Consider the following 21261-nt stretch of genomic DNA (forward strand, 5'->3'; position numbering starts at 1 on the left):
GCACCCAAAAGCTGACCAAATGAATAAAATATTTACAGAAATGAAATTCTGAGCTTTACCTGAAAATATTCCTGGAATGTAAGACATAAAATAAAGCCTAACTTAACAATCTACCATAAATTTTTCTGGCTATCTTTATCAAAGTCTGAAGAACAAACTGTTAAATAATAAAAATGATGCTGGTGCAAAGAGTTTGCTTGGCAAGCAGTGTTTCAAACATGTTGAAATGAAACTTTCACTTTTGGAACCATAAAGAATGTCTCAGACCCAAGAGCAAGTTGCTGTGTATTGCAGCTGCTGATGCAGATCCACTGGCTACAGTCAGGTTCCCCTCATTTAGACAAACTTGTGTAGGAGTACTTGTTTTCCCGATTACTTTTCTAATAGATCAAGTGAAAGATGAAATGGCAGTTTCTGAAATATGTGAAATGTTTATATATAACACTGGGAACGGTTTATTCAACCTTCATAGATCTTTATAAAGCTTTGCATTAGGTTATGTGGATAAAATAGGTATATGAAATCCCAGATGAGATAAAAACTGTACCCAAAACATCTCACAATAAATTGGCTCTTTCTTTGAGAAGAAGTGAGGTTCAGGGAGAAGGATTCAAAACTTCTTGTTGCTTATTTTGTTGAAGTTCTTTGAACGCTTCTGAAGAAAACTGTGCATCCATTTGCAAGTAATGCCTTTACAAAGCCTTTAGGGGTTTTACCAACATTTGGAAAGATAATAGCCTCACTCTACTCTTATCACAGTAGTATCCAAACAGAATTGTAGTTTTTCCCTTTCAGTAAGAAAATAAGGATAATGTCATGAATATTGTTATTACAGTGCTAACCTATTGGGTAAGATAAGCTCTGCAACTCTCATTGCATGAGATCTTTGTTTTGTATACAAATTGTACCTAGCAAACTCTTATTAGAATCCAGAGCTCAAAATCCAAACTAAAATTATCTGTACTTAACAATAAAACAATGTATTTTCCTCACGTCTTTTACACAGTAGCTTAGCTTAGTAGGGTTCATCATTCTCCACGCCTAGACTACTTAGAAATTATTGCAAAAGGTAAGTATTTACAGCGAGATCTTCAGAGAATTATTGTGTAATGACATAGAGCTGGTCTAGTGCTGCAAGAAATGGATACATAATCCAGTATGAGGCATGTGATCAACTGATGATTAAAAAAGAAAGAAAACTTTATATGCACTACATTCTAACACAGAAAGCAAACATGCTATTGTTTGGATAATAATACCATTTAAAAAGGTTAATAATTGTCTGACACTTGCACTATTGAATGAAAACATACTTGTGCTGCAGCTGTGAATTTCCTTGATTAGAAATTCTGTTTCCTGCTGGGATCTTCTCCAACACCAAGACATCTTGGTCATGTTCTTTGAGTCTTACTGTATTTGCTTCCACATCCTGCAAGACAAGCTACTTTTAATAATGTAACTGCACCTGATTTGGCTGATTAGTTACTCTGACAAAGTGCATGACTTTCAAACACGAAGACTCCTGTTAGTTCCTTCCCCCTGTATTTATCTGTCTGAATTCTGTTTTCCTCATACACAGAATGAAGAAGGAAGCACTGGCACTGGGGAAGGAGGCAGAGAATTGTGGGAGGGACTGGAGCAAGAATGTGAAAAATCTCCACCTGTGTGACATTAAAAAAAATTGCTGAAAAACAGAGTCTCCCTACAACTTTCCAAATGTAATATAATCTCTATCCCTACTTTTATATATGAATATAATTAACTACAATCTGACTTTTCACTTAAAAAACAAGAGAAAATAACATTTAAGAACAGAAAGTTTTAGCTCAGTAAACCATTCATTTTCTACTACCAGGTCATAGCAGAAAAAGAAAAAAAAAAATAAATATAATGTGCATTCAAAAAAACACAGGTAAAAATCAGTAAGACCATGGGCTTGGATCTTCTTTGAAGTATTGACCAAAGTTTAATCAGTTGTAAGTCTCCATGGCCAACTCAGCCTCATTGTCAATGGGATCCTTGTTCCCTTTTGTACAGTGATGACAAGCTTATGTAACTTTTCTAGTGGAGTACTCTGTCTGGACTGGTTGTATTGCTGCAATACTGGGCATAAAAAGGTTTAATTACAGGATGACACTAGTTTTGACTTGCCATACTATGAATGGGCACAAAATAGCCTGTATTTACTGAATTACAATTGGAGTTTGGAACACATTTGCCCTAAAGTGAATAACTGTAAAATTAGTCTGGGAATATCCTTCTAGAGTTCTCTGACAAAGACATCCGTGTATTTACCTGTAACTTACTCAGTTTGCCACTTGATTCTGCCTTAAATTCATTGAGATTAAGGTACCTGACATTACCTGTGTGGGAGAATGAGTGATCTTGGTTTTTTTCAATACTTGGATGGAATATCGCCCAGAAATCCTGGGCAGCATAAGGAAAACCTGAGCAGGGCAAATTCTAGATCACAGAAATATGAAAGACAAAGATTCCATTTGGTCCCATTTTCATGTCTGAGCTAGGAACAGAAAATGAGGACAGGCAATGAATATATTCTTTACTTGATCTTCTAGACTGTTACATCTCTGTTCCATTACTAGGTATACTTCAAACAAGGTTATCAACATCCGTACATTCATAGAAATAAGACAGGCTCTAAAAAATTTTGCAAGTTCTGGTATCATGCTATCAGGGCAGCTCTTACCCTAAGGATCCTGTTGAAGTCCTCCTTGTCCACTCTCAAGAAGTGGCAGTTGTCTTCACGTAGAACAATGGATGCTGCTCTGGGAGCATCATTCACAAGCGCTAACTTGCCAAAATCATCTCCTTCGTGTAGAGTACATACCACACCCTGCACAGAGCAAAACATTTACATGCAGAAACCCATCATTACTCTGGATTCTATTGAAAGTCCTTGTACAAACACTGGACTTCACAATCAAATACCAAAACAAATCTATTTGGCAGGAAATCAACAGCCAAAATAATGACTAGGGAACAATACTTGATAGCTGGTTATTACTATTACTAAAGAAAGGCAAGAATAGAAAAGAATTGGCTTGTTCTCTGAAATTACATTCAGCTTGAAGGACTCTTCCAGCCCTGCTCAAGACAGAAAGTTGTTGAGTGTTTTGTTTTTTATTTATAGAGGCCATAAAAAATAAAATCAAGTTTGCAGAAGTAACACATAACATAAACCCTCGGTATACATCAGCAGTGCTCCACTTGCTCCAATTTACAGTAACAGAGAATCTGGCCCACCCAGTGATGTAAAAAATGTAGGTAAATATGAGTTACTTAGACTGTGCACCAGGGTCCTATGCTAGATTTTGGTGAAATGCTTGGCATTCAAATGGAGGATTCTCAGTCACCAAATGAAAAATCAGTAGGAAAGTAAAGACTCAAGGGATATCTCTGTAGCAAAATTCTATTTCTTTGCCTTGAAAAATCTATCTCATAAGCAGCAATTTATTAGAGATGATTTTGGTCTATAGGTTAAGTAAAATGAAGAGGTGGCATAAATTTGGAAGGGTTCACCCACTCTGAGAACCACTAATCACAAAGCAGTACTTCTGTCAGACATGCCTGACACGTATGAGAAAAGTTAGTCATACAAATGCTTGCCAATACGGTGGTAAAGGGACAGGGCAAAAACCCCATGAGACAGAAGTCTGGCAATTCACCAAATTCCAGCAAATTGCTTTGTCCTAAAGAACTGATGTAACTCTGGTGGATTATACTCAGAAACCGTGTAATATACCCCAAAATTATAGAGCAATCACTTGGAAGTATAGTCAGTGAAACCACTGGATCATTTCTTAATAAAATTACATTGTTTGTTTGTGTTTGCTCTAAATTAAACTGTATTCCTTCAAAGTTTACTCTTACAATTTCAATAATAACAATCATATAAAACAGCTTCTGAAAAAAATACCTTGCCATAAATGACTACGTTTACTGATCCCTTTAGGATAATGTACCAAGAAGTACCTTCTTCTCCCTGATTAAATACTACAAGAGAGAGAAAAGATTTTATGATGAGAATATAGCTATTCAAAACATAAATAGGCCAGATTCTGCACTCAGTAAAATTTAAGGTAACTCCACAGTCATATTAATATCTACCTTGTAAAAGGGCATACTATGATTTTAAAAGCAACTATGAATTTGACATTCATTTGCTAAAACTTCTCAGTATTAACAGGTCTAAGTAATCTTACATTTTAAACCATTTTGTACAGCAAGATTTTTTTAACATAGGATAAAAATTAAAATACACTTTAAACAGACTGGTCCAACCAAAAATTCTAGACAAAAACACACCCAAATTGTAAGTGATACATACATTTAACCAAGATACAGAATTAATTTTGGTACTGTCCCTGAATGTGGCAACAGACTAAGCTAACACCTACTACCCTAGGTTTTAAGTGCCAATCAAGTTTGAAGAGTGTATCCAAGTTTTGCTCTTGTCATTTAAACATTAAGAATTTAAATGTTCATGCCACAGATGAGAAAGAAGATCTGATAGGACTCCATTTACTTACAGACCGTTCCTGCTTTGGGATGTGACTCAAAAATGAGGACACCTGCTAATTCTCGTTTTACCTTAAAATAAAGAGAGAGAAATTATAGTTTTTGTAAGTATCTTATTCCTCCTGGTGAGAGGAAGTCACATAGCCCAATTGTTGCTTTTCTTCGCTCTGCATCATCCATCAGTCATTCAGAGCCATGCAGCCAGGCAATGGTCTGCTTCACTTGATGTCCTAATTCCTACTGATTTGCTTTACAGAGCAAACATTTCCTGGCTCCAAATGGCTCAGACAAGGCCATCTCTAAGATACAGGTCTCCGCATCTTTCTTCATCCACATACATGTGAAATGATTATCAACAATTAACATGATGGAAAAATTCAAATGGCAGTAGTGATCTGTTACAGAAGATAGCTAATGATTGACAGTTACTCCATGGAAGTATTCCTGTTCTTCCCTGAGAAATCAGTACCCTTCCCCTTATGACATAAATCTGGCTGCTTCTGCTCTGTCAAGCTGTGAGGCACAGCCACCTGGACCTGCTGAGTCTCCTCTCTGCCTGACAGCTTCCCAGGCAAAACATCCACTCACTACCTCTTCCAGGGACTGGAGAACATGGCAGTGCCCTTGGTGTCAGCCTACTCCTCACTGGGTTTGTATTGCTCTGTGTGATTAGCTCCTACTGACTGGCCAGTTGCCTTTAGGGAGACACTGTTTACAACTGCTTTTTGTCACTGTAAACACTGTTAGTGTTACTTTCACAAAATAGCAGTAGCACTGGGAACCTCATAAGATCTCGAGTTTTTCTATGTGCCTTATGTATCTCTTCATACAAGCAAAAGACTCCAAGACAAATTGGAGGCAAATTTCTAAGCAGCGGGATTCTTGTATTCGGAGAATGTCAGCTGGTGACAATCCCTTTCTCAAAGTTACTACTGTGTAACTTAACTGTGCCAAATACAGATCAAAAGCTGGCTCCACCATATATTTACTAGTAGCATTTTTGCACCATTCTCTCAACTGTTTAAATAGAAAAAACATTTCAGGCGATTAAGAAAACTTGGGAAGGAACTCTCAAATTCTGGACACAATCCACATGAGAGTCTGGTGGCTGCATCTCCCAAGAGGGGTGGACAAATTCAGGCACTCATGTGTGCCCACCCAAACCTTTGCTCAGGCACCAAGCACAAACATAGCACACCAGCCACCTCTCCCGACAGCTCTTTCCCGACAGCTAGTGCAAAGCACTCCCTGTTTGCAGCCTGGAGAAGAAGAGAGAAAAACAGAGGTGTTTGGACAGGTTTTTTAAGCACACTGACCAGCAAACACACAGACCTGTGACTTCTATAACACTTCACCAAACTCTTTTATAACCTCTGCTCAAAGGAAATACAACCCCATTGACGCTGCTCTGCACATTGCAGAGAGCATTCCTATCCATGTATGTCCTCAGATGTCTTCTCAGTTGATTCAGTCATTTGCCTCTGCAATGAAGGAATCTTCTTGATGAAGCCAAAATTTGATTTGTTTTTAACACTGTATTATATAATGGTTTTTCATTCATACATTAACTTCACAGGTTTCTCTAGCAAGGATTAGTTCACCACCATGTGACTTGAGTTTTATCTGTTTTATTTCCTGCTGTTCGTGGGATATCCAGAAAACTTACTACTTTAGGAATTATGCCTTGCTTAAAATAAACTAAACATTTAATTTTCTTTCAAGTCAGTTGACCAATAATCTTCTGGTTCATAGAAGCAATGCTGTCTGTTGTTCCTCTGAAGACTAGTTATGGTTTCTGACTTCTGCTTTAGTTCATGATGGACGTGGAATAGGATGGCATTTCCAGATCCTTACTAAAAATATGGAATCAACTGTAATTCAAAATGCCAACTGCAGTTTGTATCATTTATTCTACATGTTCTATATGATACTTCCTGTGGATTCTGACCTCAGGTCTGAATTTCTTCTGAGCTGAAAATATTTAGTGTTTCAGATTTTTTTGTTCTGGGTTATATCTGCAGTATCGAGAATATTCTCTGCTCCCTCTCAGTATCTGTCTTGGGTAGTATCTTTTGTTTAACATTTAAATGGTCATTTCTGAATCTTACAGCAATCTTTAAATACTTTTTTCCCTACATCTCAGGGATGCTTAAGGATTTTGGATGGCTGTTCCCATGCTGAGGAACACATCAGGTGCAGGTTTGCAAGCTGCAGTAAGTGATGTAGATTGAGCTGTTGGTGGGAGCCCAAGACAAGAGGCTGTGAACTGCCTACCCTTTGCATGGCAAAGGTCACGAAGACTGGTGGTGCCAGCCAGGTAAATGTGTACTGAGAGACACAGCAGGAGTGGAGGACACAGAAGGAAGAGAGAGACTTACATGGCTTGGACTGTGAGCGGGTAAAACTCCCTTTGCTGGGGGGCACCAGCTCAAGCTGTTTCTGTATAACTGCACTGTGAATAAATTCCTTTATGGAATGAGATATCTGTGACTCCACTGGGAAATCTGGGGTCAAACCAGTAAGGTTCACTGGAGCTGTTGGCTGTGAAGGGGCTTTGGTCCCAGCAGTGAAAGTCTCTGGTGTTGGGAGTGTGAATGCCAGAGAGTCTCATGAATGGTCAAACTGGGAAGTTTCCTTAACACCTATGTAATTCAGATACAAACTCTGGATGCCTGTTTTTTTTTGAAAAACGCTGCTTAGGTGTTACATATTTGCATGAAGTACTATCTTTCTGTAATGCAGCTTATAATTAGCTGCATCTGTCCAAGTTAACTGGGAATTACTGAAAATATCAAGTGCTTCCAAAGAAGCTACTATCAAACAAAGATCTACTTTCTTACTGGCTTCCTTTTTCTGAAAGCATCTCCATGCTGCTGCTACCAAAAGTGTTATTTGTTTCAGTTACCTACACAGTGTGTCAATAACAGTGAGAACTTACAAAGCTGCATTCTCTCCTCCATTTATTTGTGATTCTCTGCACTGTTCTTGACCACACAGAGAGAGTGCCTGATCTGATGAACTTTCCTTCACTCATTGACCAAACTCAAACCAGCAAGAACTGCACAGTGCACCTTTCTGCACAATGTAATTCCTCTTCCTAACTGGTTCAAGCCGACTCCTTACAGATGAGAAATCAATTCTGCAAAATTCAGTAGCACCACGATCCTGGGTGTCAAGTCAGATTGCACACATCTTCATTTAAACTCAGATACGGATGCAGACAGAAGCACCTGTGCCAAGTGAATGAGATAGGGGCTGTGCAGAAATACATGAAGAGAATTATATCTGATATCCAAAAGAGAATCTGCACAGTGGTTCTCACAGATGGAATAACTTCTTTGCGTGGAAAGTATAAATGGAAATGGTTTTAGGCTGTCCAACACTAAAAACCAACAGAAGTAAACATTCAGCCTTTCCTTTCATGATGAGTTATAATTTTTAAAATTACTTACTGTGGTAGAAAGATGGGATAAGGCCTTAATGTGGAGAAGTTCTTCGTATATAAATTCTAAGTCATCTACAGTTCTCTGGCCAGGCCTATAGAGAGAAGATAAAAAGGACAGCAAAATGCAATAAATGCCCAAAATAAATGCTTCAGAGAAGGACAAAACAACACAAAATGCTGCTGTACTGTCTGCTGAAGGGTACATCCTCACTAAATGGAGCGTCAGTAATGTTTCTGGACAGAGGACTAAAACACACAAAGGATGGAAGCTCTATGAACACTACCTGAATAACATCAAGCAGCAGCCATGGCAACCACCTTAGAGAGATCCTGATTAGGCAGCTTTCCTGATTAAATCAAGTGTTCTATATGTAAAATGGTCACATAAATCAGAAATAGTACATAAAAATTTGTTCCTTACAAAAGAACTCCGGAGTGTGGGACATGCACTATTTTTCACAGGTGGCACTAACAAGCTGTGGCAAACAGACGATTTCTAAAGGAGTGTGGATTTCTGCTGAACAAATTGGAGAGGCAGCAGTGCATCCTGGAGTACAGCAAACGGTGGCTACACAGTCAATGCTGAGCGCTGTTGTGTAGCCACAAAGGTAAATAGGAACCACTCAGTAGTTTCAGCTTCTCTCACTGAAAAATACAAGAAGCTGCCACTAATAAAGAGCAGGCACTGATGAAGGAATAATTCTCCTACAGGACAAGGAGTAACAAGGCTGTCACTGCGACTGAAATAGTTGCATTTCTGCAGCCTATGCACTGCAAAATTTTCTGATTGCTTAAGAAGGACACAAATACCGAGGGGACTGCAGTGTGTTGGTCATGCTTTGGAGAATCTAATAAACAAGAGAACGAAGTCTGTAACCAAGAGAAGGAACTGCATGAGCTTGTGAGCAATTCCCAATCTTTTTCCCACTCACAAGATTCTCTTTAGTTAGTGTCTAATATAACTTTATTTTCTAAAAAGACAAATTCTCCTGTAATATAATTTCAGACAGAACACTGGAGTTACATAATCCTTTAAAGCATTATCCCAAGTAACTTTTATAGGACTAAGTCCTTTCAAACAATATGGTTTAGATTTGTGAAAAACAGAATACAGGTAATTAATTCAGTGGGCCAAGAACAAAAGAAAAGAGCCACCTAGTCAAAGGAAGGGAGAGAGGAGGAATTGAAGACATGAGGAAATGGGGTACAGGAAGTCCAGTCGGGGGCAGGAGTTCCAAAGAAGAAGGTTTACATGCTCTGCCATTAAGAACAGGCACAGTTCCAAACCCTGCTGTCTGCAATGAGGGATGTCAAAAGAGTAAACAGCACAACTGAATCTCTGGACAGCCCTAAACCAAAGGTTACAACGAACCCTCTTGACAGAAGTTTTCTTCCTAAAATGTCAGTATTACAGGAGACTCTCATCTAGAGGATCAGGAAAGCCACATGAAGAAATATTATGCTCTACAGGTTTTCTGCCTAATCACTGCCGGGTTCAACAGTCTGTCTGCATCATGTGTGAGGTACAGGCCATGTCACTCTGGAGTTATATTGCATCTTTTTACAAAAGAATCTTGATAAAGACTTCTTTTGGATGAAAGAAGTACTGAAGAAGTCATAGAAAACACAAGGACAACTGACACCTCTGCTAAGCAAGCTATATTTTTTATCTGTTCTTCACTTACCAACGACATGCATGTATTATTACCCAGATTAAAGATCAATTTAGACAAAAAATGTTTTGGATAAAATTACTCTTTTCTCGTACTGATTGGAGTAAACTTTTAATGGAAAAACAGAAACTGCTTTGGTACTGCTATGCCCTCTAGTGATTCAAAATACTCTTTGCTATTTCTAATTCTGGCTTCAAATTATAAGGCTGACACTCCTAGTGTTAGCCTTATAATTTCAAGGAGCAGCTTAATTAAGTACAGCATAAAACTAAGGCAGAACAAGCTACCTTTCACTGGAGATTTAAGAAACAAAATGTAAGGATTTTGAAAAATAATAGGGAAGTAACAACCTTAATTTTATTACACGTTTGTAAAACCAGCATGTCTTGGAAAACAGAAAACAGTGTAAAAAATCAAAAAACTTCTACTTGAAATTAAAACATAAAAGGATGATGTCTAACTACATCAGATCTCTATCAAAAGAAAAGGGTACACTCTTCTTTCAGTATGTCCATTTGCCTCCTGTGTTAGCACATTGGGAGGACTGACAATCTGTAGTGGAGATCAGTACCTAGTCTTTACTTCTGCTGCTGCAGATGTCACGTGGAGAGATATTAGACATCACTGTGTCTTTAAAACCTGTGTGGTGACCCACTGATGTTGATTTGTAGGATCCTGCTGTGTAAAGACCTAGTTTCTGCAGGGGACACATTCTAACAGCACTAGCTGGTTACAGAGAGGATAATAAATGGAATAGGTAGGGAACGAGGGTATACATTAATAGACAGAACTCAGGTGATATTAAGTGATCAATAAAAACTGCTCAATGTTTGGAGAATTTATCAAGGTCAGAGACATTGAGCTTCTCTGTGAGTAGAGACAATAATACAGAACTTTGCCATTGATAAGCCGTGCATGTACATGCAATATCATTGACTATTTTTATTATACAGCTAACTGGAAAATTCTTGGATAATAAGAACACAGGAAAAGATCAGAGACCGTGTAACATTGTGACTGAGCATCAAATAAGCATCTTTTCCAGAGTATAAATTTTGTTTTCAACTACCATAAAGAATAAATAGGAGATATGAATAATTTTATCCGCTACTTGTATGTGAAAGTGAATGCATGTTGACTTACTCTAGCATGGAAGTTTATTATGTAATCTTTGTCTTTGAATCAGTGTGCCTTGATTAACTCCATAAATACCATTTACCACACATAATACCCATAACCACCAGTGAACTGATAATCTGTATTTCCTGTCCTAGGAACAAAACTTGGTTTATGAAATTTCATTGGTGAGAAACTCCAAGGATTATGGAAATTAATACTGTCTTTATGGAGAAATCTATTGTGTTGGAACATCAGAACAAAAAATTGTAAGAACCAGAGAATAAATGTATCTTGCTTAAGAATATATATTCTTAGCACTAACTAAATTGTTATATATGTATTTTGTCATGTTTAACATGTTTAAATTTGTTTTCGCTTCCTCTCTCTAGCATCCCATTGCATTTACTTCGGCAAGTGGCACTAAAATTTGATTACTGATCACATGTAGAATTAAACACTCTGTACTGAGAAAAAAATGTGCTGAGTGAAGTCACCAAGGATATATAACACACATTTATTATTTCAGTCACACTGCTAACTTACTGTAGGCTAGGGCATTAAAAAAGAATATAATCCATAACATCATCCGAGTTAAATACTGTTGTCTGATGAATATCATTCTTCCTTTAAAGACTCCTGTTATTATTGTGTTTAGCTTTGTATTATAGCATAATATCTAATTAGAGCTTACCATCAGGATGTGTTTTCTTACTGAAGGGTGGAAACACTTGTAACAAAGAGTTGTGTTAATTCCACAATAATTTTTCCAGGGGCTTGTGCAAGGTCTGCACCTGTGCTCCAGCCATTATAAGGAGCAGAGAGCTGTGTTTGCTACTTCAAAAAAAGCTATTTTCACATTCAGTATATGTGTTTCCAAAGGGAAAAAAAACCCAATAGCAACAAGAGCCTGCCAAAAATTTCCCTGAGCTCTATTCTGTTTTTTAAACTATAGAACATTCTTTCACAGTTTGACAGTTAAAATGCTGCAGTTAATGTAATAAACAGAGAATTTTTTAAGTCGGCTGTCAAAACAAGTGACACTTTTTGCTAGAGATTTTCAGATTTCGAACAATAGAAAGTACCTTTCAAAGCAACAGCTTCATTATACAATCAAATTCTCAAAGTAATCTTCTCATCAAAGAATATTGTCTTATTTCTTTCAGGGTAATTATCTGAGTTCTGCAACCTCTCTGGAAATGGTTACTCTTACAAAATGCAGCTGTGTTGGTTTGAAAATGGTGGGTCCTGCTCAGGTCAGCTACAGCCAGCATTTCTGCAGCCCTGACAATTCCTTTGAACTCTTGGCAGCTGCAGCAGCGGCAAGTCAAAACTAGCAGCACTCTGAGGATTCATGGAGATTTTAACAGCTTTGCTGCAGCTCAGCCCAGAGTGGATTTTCAACTAACAAAATCATAACATATGTAAACTGAATACTAGAACAGTAGTTAATATGGTGCCTGGCAGTACAAGCTTACTTCCACGAACAAAGGGCAGCAAAAATAAGCACTTTCAGGGACAGGGAAAGATGCCAGATAATGTCAGTCTTGAGAAAACCTCTTTCCCCTCACTATACTCCATGAAAAATCTCCTGTTAATACTCTCCCAGGTGATGCTGTGCAAGTGACGACACAGAGAGAAGAGCAATACTTTCCAGAGCATCTTTCCAGCCCTTCAGCTCTCTGCAAGGAGTCCAGATGATAATCAACACTGACCCTGCAAGGGTAAACTTACACTTGCTCTTCTGAAAGTCATAACGGAAAGCAAATCTAGTAGGCAGCCAAAAACCATGATAAGCTAAGGAGAAATTCTCCAAGAGCAACCTGCTCAGTCAGCCTGAGGCAAAGGAGATAGTGCAGAGCAGCAGGGTCAGAGCACACGTAGCACTGCTCAGCCTCCTAATGGCAGGTATCTGCTCAGGGGATGTCTGTGAGGAGAGAAGACCTCAATTTCACAACACCATAAGGGTACGTGGAAGCACCATGTTCCCAGTCGGGTTTGTCTGTGTGTTTTGTATGACAAGGAGCGACTGCCCCTTTGTTTGTGCTGACCAGACCTCTAACAAACAGAGGAAAGCGAAAACTATTGCTCCATGGCAGAATTACCTTTTTTCATAAACACAAGAGTCTGACGGTGCTTTTTGAAATTCAGTGCTTTTAGTAAGTTTTTGGAAAAGTGCTGTCTAAATGAGCTTAACAATCTAAACATAACACAAGGACAAGAATGGAGCAGGGAAAGGATACAGATGGAAACAGAGCAGGATCAAACACTTGTGTTAAGTGATTCAAAACATTTTTACTATGAAAAATGTTCTCACACTGTAGGCAGGGCCCAATCCTATCCCATAGCAAAGACAAACTTTGTCAATGGCCTCAAAGGAGCAGGATCTAGCTTTGTGTGCTTACCTGTCTTGAACTGAACCTTACAAGTAAATCTTCAGTGAAGGTGAGATTAAGTAATTCCTTATTCTCAGTGTGCTTAATTAGCAGGAAAATATGTTTAGTGGCCACAGAAAATATTCACTGGCCACTAAACACTACCTGCTTAATGAAGAGGTTGTCTTCAATGGAGGGTCAAACAGAGCTTGTACTGGTTGAAGTTACTATAAAGCTGCCTATAAAAAAGGCCTTTGACACAGTTTTCCATGTGACCAGAGTGCACTGCTGAAAGGATGGTTAGCCAACCAAGGAGTGAGAGGACACGATCTGGTAGCTATCAAAAGGTTAGGCAGACATCCTCTGTGGCCTAGGTACAGAAAGCTTTTTCTTTTTTAAGAACTGATTCTATAACAATAAGAATTGATAAATAAACTCACAGAGCCACATTTCACACCTTCCTGGCAAACTACAACAGGCAAAGTCCAGCCTACCTTGATTCAATAAAGGTCTACCAAGGCTGAATCTAATTAACGGATGCCACTGACAAGTGTAACTGAAAGGCACCTGCTGTGCTGCCATCCTACCACTCCACTCACTCAAAATAACTGAAAGCGACATTCGTTAATTGAATGACACTTCTACACACAAAGTGTGTAGGGGAGACTCAGAAATGAAATAAAAACCTCATAATGCAGCATTTTCCTCCAAGTGAGTGTGATGGCATTCGTGGCCTTTCATGGTTATTCTCAACACACAGTTCAACTTTTAAGTATTAATGAGGACTGGAAACGACTTAACATGGATGTAAAAACTTCAGAGGCTAGAGAAACTGGCACTGAAGTGACATGACTGGCCAAAAGATGTCTGAGAAGAAACATATGTTTCTCTTGTTTCTATGTCACAAGGAAGGCCCATAATATTAACTCATTAATCTGCTTACGGTTTTCTGAGAATCATCCTCATATGAGCATCTGGCCCAATCTGAGACAGAAGCAGCATAGTGTCCTGTAGCTCCTCATCACACTCCTTTTTCTCCTCCTCAGTTGGCAAAGGGGCATCTTCACGTTCATCATCCAAAAATCGATAAAATAAGTATTTGTCTTGAAAGTGGTGTTCCTGATCCACTGAAAACAACATAACAAATCAAATACTAAGCACTCCTCATCAAAGTTAACCTCGTAGAAATCTGTGTAGCAGCATGTCACAGATAAATTAGTTAAGAAGGGAAAGAAAGCTACAAAGAAACTGTGAGAGTATGAAACACCTTTACTTCTCACATATGTCCAAATTATGTAGCTTGAAGGGTACACTTTTAAATTGTGTGCTACAAACACTTTCCAAAAGGCTTCCATATATGTGTGTAGTGGGTGTATATACGTAACACGTGTGTGTGTGTGTGTGCACATGTGGGTTTTTTCTTATTAGATCCATTTAACAAATCACACTGGGGAAATGGTTACATCATCAATTTCTAAGAAGTGTTCTCTAGCATGTTTAGACAGGCTGACAAAAGGTAGCAAAAGCTTCAAAAGTCTTTGTGATGTACCAGAATTGTATATCATCAAGATATAATCCATAATTCCCAGACCTGTGTCCTGGTGGAAGAACTTAATGGAAGGACTGTCAAGAGAAGAATTCTAAAAGAATGTTATGATATTGCAAAGGACAAACCCTTGGTCTTCCAAGCAAGTCAGAGTGATGTTTTGAGTTGGATACTGTGATGCAGCTTGCAATAGCTTGCCCCTGGGAGTTCAAGGGAATATTTGGCAGGAATTAAAGCTAGAGCCCTTAGGGTAAGGGAGCAGTGGAAACAATCTGTCTCCTCAGTGTGGAAATTTCTCACTGGGATATGGGAAGCACAACAGGATAAATGGAAGTGTACTGTAATAGAGCTGCTCTTCTGAATTTAATAAAAATGTATGTGCAAAGCTTCAAATATGAATATTGTTTTAGAAAGTTATCCTTCTGAGGGCTATAATATCCTGTTACCGAGTAAATCCTGCCAAAGGGAAACTGAAAGTCAATGTAAAATGAAGTCAGAAAGCTAACATAAAATCCCAGATCTCTGCACTGGAATATCTGGAGTGTTGAATTTAGGAACCATTCCAAAACCACAGAAAATCACTCCAGAATTATGGATACGAGCAAACACAAATGCTCACATTAACTTTTAAAATGCTCAATTTTTCAATATGCTCCTAAGTTTAAAAGGTATACTGGTAGCAAAATTCAAATAATAATGTCTTTGTGTTACACTTATGAATGAGCAGCCTGCTCTGCAGCATTTCTTTTGGGCTCATGATCCCTTTCTTTTTCATGAAAGAGAACTACAGGGGCCCTGATGTCACACACTGTCCATACAGTAGTCAAGATGATGATTATCTTACCATGGTTAAGAACACCTTCTTCCAGCAATACTTGCCACATGCCAACAGCCTGGGTTCGTAAATGGACACAAGGACTTTGCTGCATCATCCAGTCAACTAGTTCTGTCCCCACACAGCATTGCCTGAAGGACAAATAAATGGAAAGAAATTGAAAGGGAGACAGTCAAGAGCAAGATCGCACACAGTGACTGCCAGGAACGCTGTATAAACTTAGGTAAATTGGTTTGCAGGTCTACAGTGTTCCTGAGGCTCTCTCATGCCAGGTGCTGGTCACCTTGCATCTCCTGACTGACCCAGAGGCAGACAACAGTAGGCCTCAAGTTCTGGAGAACACCCAAAGAAGGGGAAAAAACCCCAAAAAGCCACATGGTCACTTAGTAAAATTCTTTGTCATAACACTCCCTGGCTCAGCAGAACAGTAAGAGTTTTCCCAGTTATGTATAAGAGAAAGTTGTGCAGTTATTTGGACCAGCATTGGTGTTCATTTATCACACAGGCTCTTTTGTTCTTCTAGAACAATCAACAGCGTTATATTTGATATATTCTCAGATCAACTCACAAGCTCCAAATACCTCTGCATATTAAATACTGAAATATGGAAAATCAATGCACTTATTTCAAAAGCAGATCAGCAACATATTGATTTACTATTTAGAAAAAGATACACCCAGAGATTTTAAACCAATTTTTACTTAAATATACTCTGAATAATGCATTAGGTATTTGATTTAAACGTTGGACACTAAAACAAATTGACTGTTTCTTAAGCCAACAGTAGATAGATCCTGACATCTTGCAGTCAGATTTCTACTCTAGAAGTGCCATTATCATCCCACTTCTGCAAGACTGTGCTGCCACCAGCAGGAAGATAAGAAATCCTGGCAACACACTGAAAAAAAAATAAATAGAGCAGAAAATCTACATACGGAATGTTCTCACCAGGTGAATTTTCAGAACTCCACAACGAGCAACACTGCTGTAGCAATCACTACAATAACACAATATATTAATGAGCTTTTCTATTATCTCTTACTGATAGATGAAGAGAACAGAATCTACATTTTAACTTGGCATTACACAGAATATTCCAGCTAACTATGCTATGAACTTTGGAAGAGTTTTTGTATGTGAATACTCTGTTCACAATCATGGACTCAATTTCCAGTCAAATTACTTCAGAAAGGATTTGCCAGGCCCATTAAAGGCTGCATAACATCCAGACTCAAATAGCATCACAAAATAATTTCAGACCTCTTGAGACCTGCAAGTATGATAAGGCATAAATCACAAATCAGAGGATGGCAGGCACAGAAATTCAGAGACCTCTCTACAATCAGCTCACACACCTGTAAGTCTTCAGATGGTATTTACGATCTCTTATCATGTGAGGGGCTCGGGACAGAATTGTGTTCCGCAAAATCTTTCCAGCTCTGAGGATCTTTTCTGAAGGAACCTTGGTGATCATGGAGAAAAAAAAAGGATAAAGCCACACAGATTTTAAACTTTCTGGAATCTCTGTGCTGCCTTCTGCAAAACAAAACACAAGTTCTCTTTTCCCTGAATTAAAAGTCCTTGCACAGATGCTTACTTTTGCAGAGCAGTGTTGTATACATTTGGGATTTTAAGTCTGACATACTTATCACATCTAGCAGAAAGCATCACTTCAGTTGATTCCTATCACACTGTTGGAAATAATTATTTCCATTTTTCTAATGGCCTGGCTCTACAGCACATGTGTATCCTATTACCTGTGTAATGGTTTTAGTAGGACGATGTGGGATGTGAGGTTCAATAAGAGGTGTCTGAAAAATAAAATGAAATTAAATAGTTTTTTAAAGGTTGACCAGTAAAATAAAATAAAGGCTAAAGTGAAAAAATGAACAAAAAAGCTGTAATAACAGAGAATGACATGTAGGACCAAGCTCTGCCCAGGAGACACGAATAGAAAAAGCTCTCTGAAGACATCCTAAAGACAAAACTTGCCTAAAGACGGTAATATGACAGGTGAAGATGGATAACTTAACTTTCTGAAGTACCAATGAACTGTGCAATGGCCAAATGTCACACCAGATCTGAGCCTATGCAGGCACAGCTAGCTCTTCCTCCTGCTCTCCACCTGCAGTGGGCGCAACAGCATTGCTCCACAAGCATCTGCTCTGCCATCCAGCCCCCCACCACCGAAACTCTCTCCTCCTTCAGCACCTTTTTCTATTCAGCTCTCTTCTTCCTCACAGCAGAGCACAAGAAATAGGAATGGAGATAAAGCTCTGCTTCCACTATCTGTGTTTTCTAAACTATCACCAGGCTGAGCTGGCAATCCTTTTATTGCTGCTCTCTGAAACACAGGTAAGGACTTTCACAAAGAGGCTGGTGAGGGAAAGAGAAAAGAACAAAGCAAGGGGCTTGGTTCTGCAAAGGGAAGAGGGAAAGGGAAGACTATCAGGGATCTACAGGGGAGAAGCAGAGAAGGGGATGAGAGAAATGGGAAAATAGGCACATAACAAACATATGAAAAGAAAGGGGAGACAGGAAGCACATGGCACAACCCAGAGGAAAAAGGAAAGCAGAAGGTTAAAGGACAGTGGAAATGGAGACAAAAGGAGAACAAAACTGAACTTCAGTAGCCACCTCAGAATGATGGGAAGACATTTTGCTGGGACTGGTAGTTAAGAGCATGAACCAAATTCACTTCTAGTGAGAAATGTCAGAAGACACGACACGAGGGCCGAATTTGACTGGTGCTCTGGGCTCACCGACAGGGCAGATCATACCCCACACAGAGGTCTCCCACAAGAGCAACGCTTTGCACTTTGGCCCATGGCAGCCACAGCTCTCTTACACCTGTACAGCAAAGGCAGGACAACCCCGGCAGAAGTCAGGTGAAACATGTGCTATGTACTTCTGGGTTGCCAGATATCTGTTTCTTTAAGCTGGGCATCTGTTCATTAGCTCCTGCAAGATTTTAATGATGTGACAAAGTCCTTGTAGTAATCAAATAGTGCTGAGAGCTAAGAATACACTAAGAGACTACAGGGCAGCTGGGAAGGGGAAAATGAGGGAAGCACATGACAGAAATGAATAACCTTAATAGAGAGGCCTGTACATGGAAACCAATGCAAAACATTTTCTGTTTCTACTCATACCTTTAAAAAGTCTCTGAAAAGCCAAATCAATACAATTAAAATGGGATTCCTGATTTTTCTCATTAATAAGTCCATGATTTTTCATAGACTCCTTTAAGTTCAACCATAAGGACAGTAGCACATCCCCCAGTATTTCTTGGTTTCTGGAACTGTGGGAATCCTGTTTTAGACAGTCTATATTTGCAGTTAAAGCATGCAAAGAATAGCAAGAATCTTTTGAAAGATGCCTCTAATGCAAACAAAACCACTGAAAAACAATTTCAAACAGATACAATATACTCAATCTAGCTTTCAGATTTTAATTCTAGTTAGGAATATACTTACAGGAGAGATAAAATGTGTAAAATGAAAAATATAGGAGATTTTTACAGCAACTGACTAGTGAAAACAAATGCATGTTTTTGTTCTTTGGAGTTTCAATTAAGCTTCAACAAAAATGCATAAAAGTAATAGGTGAAAAAATTGAGTATGGATGAAGATTTGTCAATAAATCTCCCAACCTAATCAGAACAGAATAAAAGACAGCATTTAGAAGAAATCTGATTCAACTCAAAAGCACAGAAAAAACCCAAGGTGAAAGCTAAGACACAGCACAAGAATCTGCAGAAAGCAGCAGGAAGGCTTGTTCACCTGCATTTGATCCTGACCAATACAGAAGGATCAGCTGCAAAGACAGAACATAACTTGGGTGAAGGTGATCATGAAATGATCCAGAGTCAGAACTTTACAGAAGGAAGAAAGAACATCAAAGTACAAACAATGGACTAGGAAGAAAAGTTTCCAAAAAATACTAATAGCTAAATTCCTGGAGTGGGTCATGAGGGACCAAGTGTAAGGTAAAAGGAGTTAATGAGAGCTGGTAGTAACTTAAACAGTACCAATCAAACATACAATATATACTAGCACAGAACTAACTAGGAGGTGTAGTAAAGATTCAGCTAAAGAAAGAGCTCTTCACTGACACACGAGAAGGAAATGTACAGAAAGGAGAAAGCAGGGGGTCTACAGAAGGCAAGTATAAAACGCACATTGAATAACAAAGGACAGAATTAGAAAAGCAAAGGTATAAAATGAGACAGATCTGCCAAGAAATGTCAAGAGATAAAAAAAGTTTCACAAATACATTATAGTAAAACAAAGAAAATAAAAAGTGTTGAGCTACTGTACAAAAGAGGGAAATCTATTGACAGACAGTTCAAGAAGGCCAGAAACAGGTGATTTATTTTTTATCAGTGCTCATTAGAAAGATCAGTGGCAGACAGATGGCTAATCTCCTAAGTAGTAGAGTGACAAGAATAAAATCTCAGCCTGGGGGAAAAAAAAAGTTTAAGAAAACATTACATAAATTAGTTATTTTCAGATTGGCTGTGTTTGTAGAATTTCATGCAGGAAACTTGAAGAGCTTGAAGAAACTTATAAGAGGGCTGCAACCATCTTGGAACTGTCAGCAGCCACCTCAGAACCGTCAGCAGCCACCTCTGACAACTCTTGGGACTAAGGAAGGCAGCAGAAGACAAAAATATGGGAAAAGGAGGAGCTGAAAAAATATAGACATGTCAGCTTAATGTGTCTTCCTAGAAAAAGTCCATTTGTAAGCACCTGGAAAAGAACAGGGAGATGAGTCACACGTGACATATATTAACCAAGAACAAATCATGCCACACTGATCTAATTTCTTTCCATGACTGGGTAGCAACACTGATAGATTAGAGAAGAAACAGTAGATTTTCAATCCTTTAGTAAGACTTTGACACTGTCTCATCAGATATTCTCCTCTGCAACAGGCAGATTAAATTCTTACAAAATAGGTGCAAAACCAGTTGGAAAAGTGTATTTTGAAAGGAATTATTATTAGTGAAGCAAAGTCAAACTGCCAGTCATACCAGAGGTCTGTTCCAAGAAGCATTCTCAGGAATATATCACATCTGATAATATTAAATATTAACATGGTATGAAGCAGAATGTACACTTACTGATTTTGCAGGAGACTTCAGAATGGGAGTACACTGCAGAATAAGTTTACAATTTGAAACAGTTGTAACATTGGCATTAAAAAAATGATGCTTTTATGTACCACAGTGCTGACTACCTTTCTGAAGCAGGCAGAATCAGCTATACAAAGACAGGATAGGGAACAAGTGTCTTAGTGCAGTTCCACAGAAAAATAAATAAGGTTTATAATATTTTAAATATTCAAATATTAAAGACAACTGAATAATCAATGCCATACTTGTGTGAAAGCAGCAACGGGATGTAGCAATACATTAGATACATAATGCTGTTCTGCTTTAGTCAGCCTAGATAAGATCTAAACTAAAGCACTGTGTCTCATTTGCCCACTTTACTTCAAAAGCATCTAAACCAGCTGGACAGATTTTAGCGGAAAGCATCAAGAATAATCAGAAAGCACAACATAAATAATCAAAGTTGTTCAGCTAAGGAAATGACAAGTCTGAGTAGAAATGCGATAAAGTCTTCAGATTTAAAAGGCCTTTGAAAAGATCTAGTCCATTGTGCAGAGATCAGGAAATAATTTAAATTGCTGTAAAAAAGATTCAGTTTAGGCATCAGTGAAGCTTT

General features: G+C 38.5%; 1 protein-coding gene across 5 annotated transcripts in view; it reads right to left on the reverse strand.

The window, feature by feature from the left end:
• The window catches only part of RAPGEF4 (Rap guanine nucleotide exchange factor 4), a 151412-nt gene that overhangs the window by 37852 nt on the left and 92299 nt on the right, over nt 1–21261 (reverse strand). For 4 of the 5 annotated variants that reach the window (XM_027878494.1, XM_027878492.1, XM_027878497.1 and 1 more), the window contains 9 exons: nt 17287–17340; nt 16885–16991; nt 15539–15660; nt 14092–14275; nt 7992–8076; nt 4551–4611; nt 3938–4014; nt 2708–2854; nt 1314–1429 (listed from right to left, as the gene is read on the reverse strand). In XM_027878494.1, coding sequence (XP_027734295.1) covers nt 1314–1429; nt 2708–2854; nt 3938–4014; nt 4551–4611; nt 7992–8076; nt 14092–14275; nt 15539–15660; nt 16885–16991; nt 17287–17340 — 953 coding nt within the window. The remainder of the gene's footprint in view (nt 1–1313; nt 1430–2707; nt 2855–3937; nt 4015–4550; nt 4612–7991; nt 8077–14091; nt 14276–15538; nt 15661–16884; nt 16992–17286; nt 17341–21261) is intronic. The other variant, XM_027878495.1, reaches the window with a different exon arrangement.

The sequence above is a fragment of the Empidonax traillii genome, unplaced genomic scaffold (assembly GCF_003031625.1).
Source record: "Empidonax traillii isolate 1590-97213 ecotype Southwest subspecies unplaced genomic scaffold, ASM303162v1 scaffold42:size1813164, whole genome shotgun sequence".
Classification (NCBI taxonomy): domain Eukaryota; kingdom Metazoa; phylum Chordata; class Aves; order Passeriformes; family Tyrannidae; genus Empidonax; species Empidonax traillii.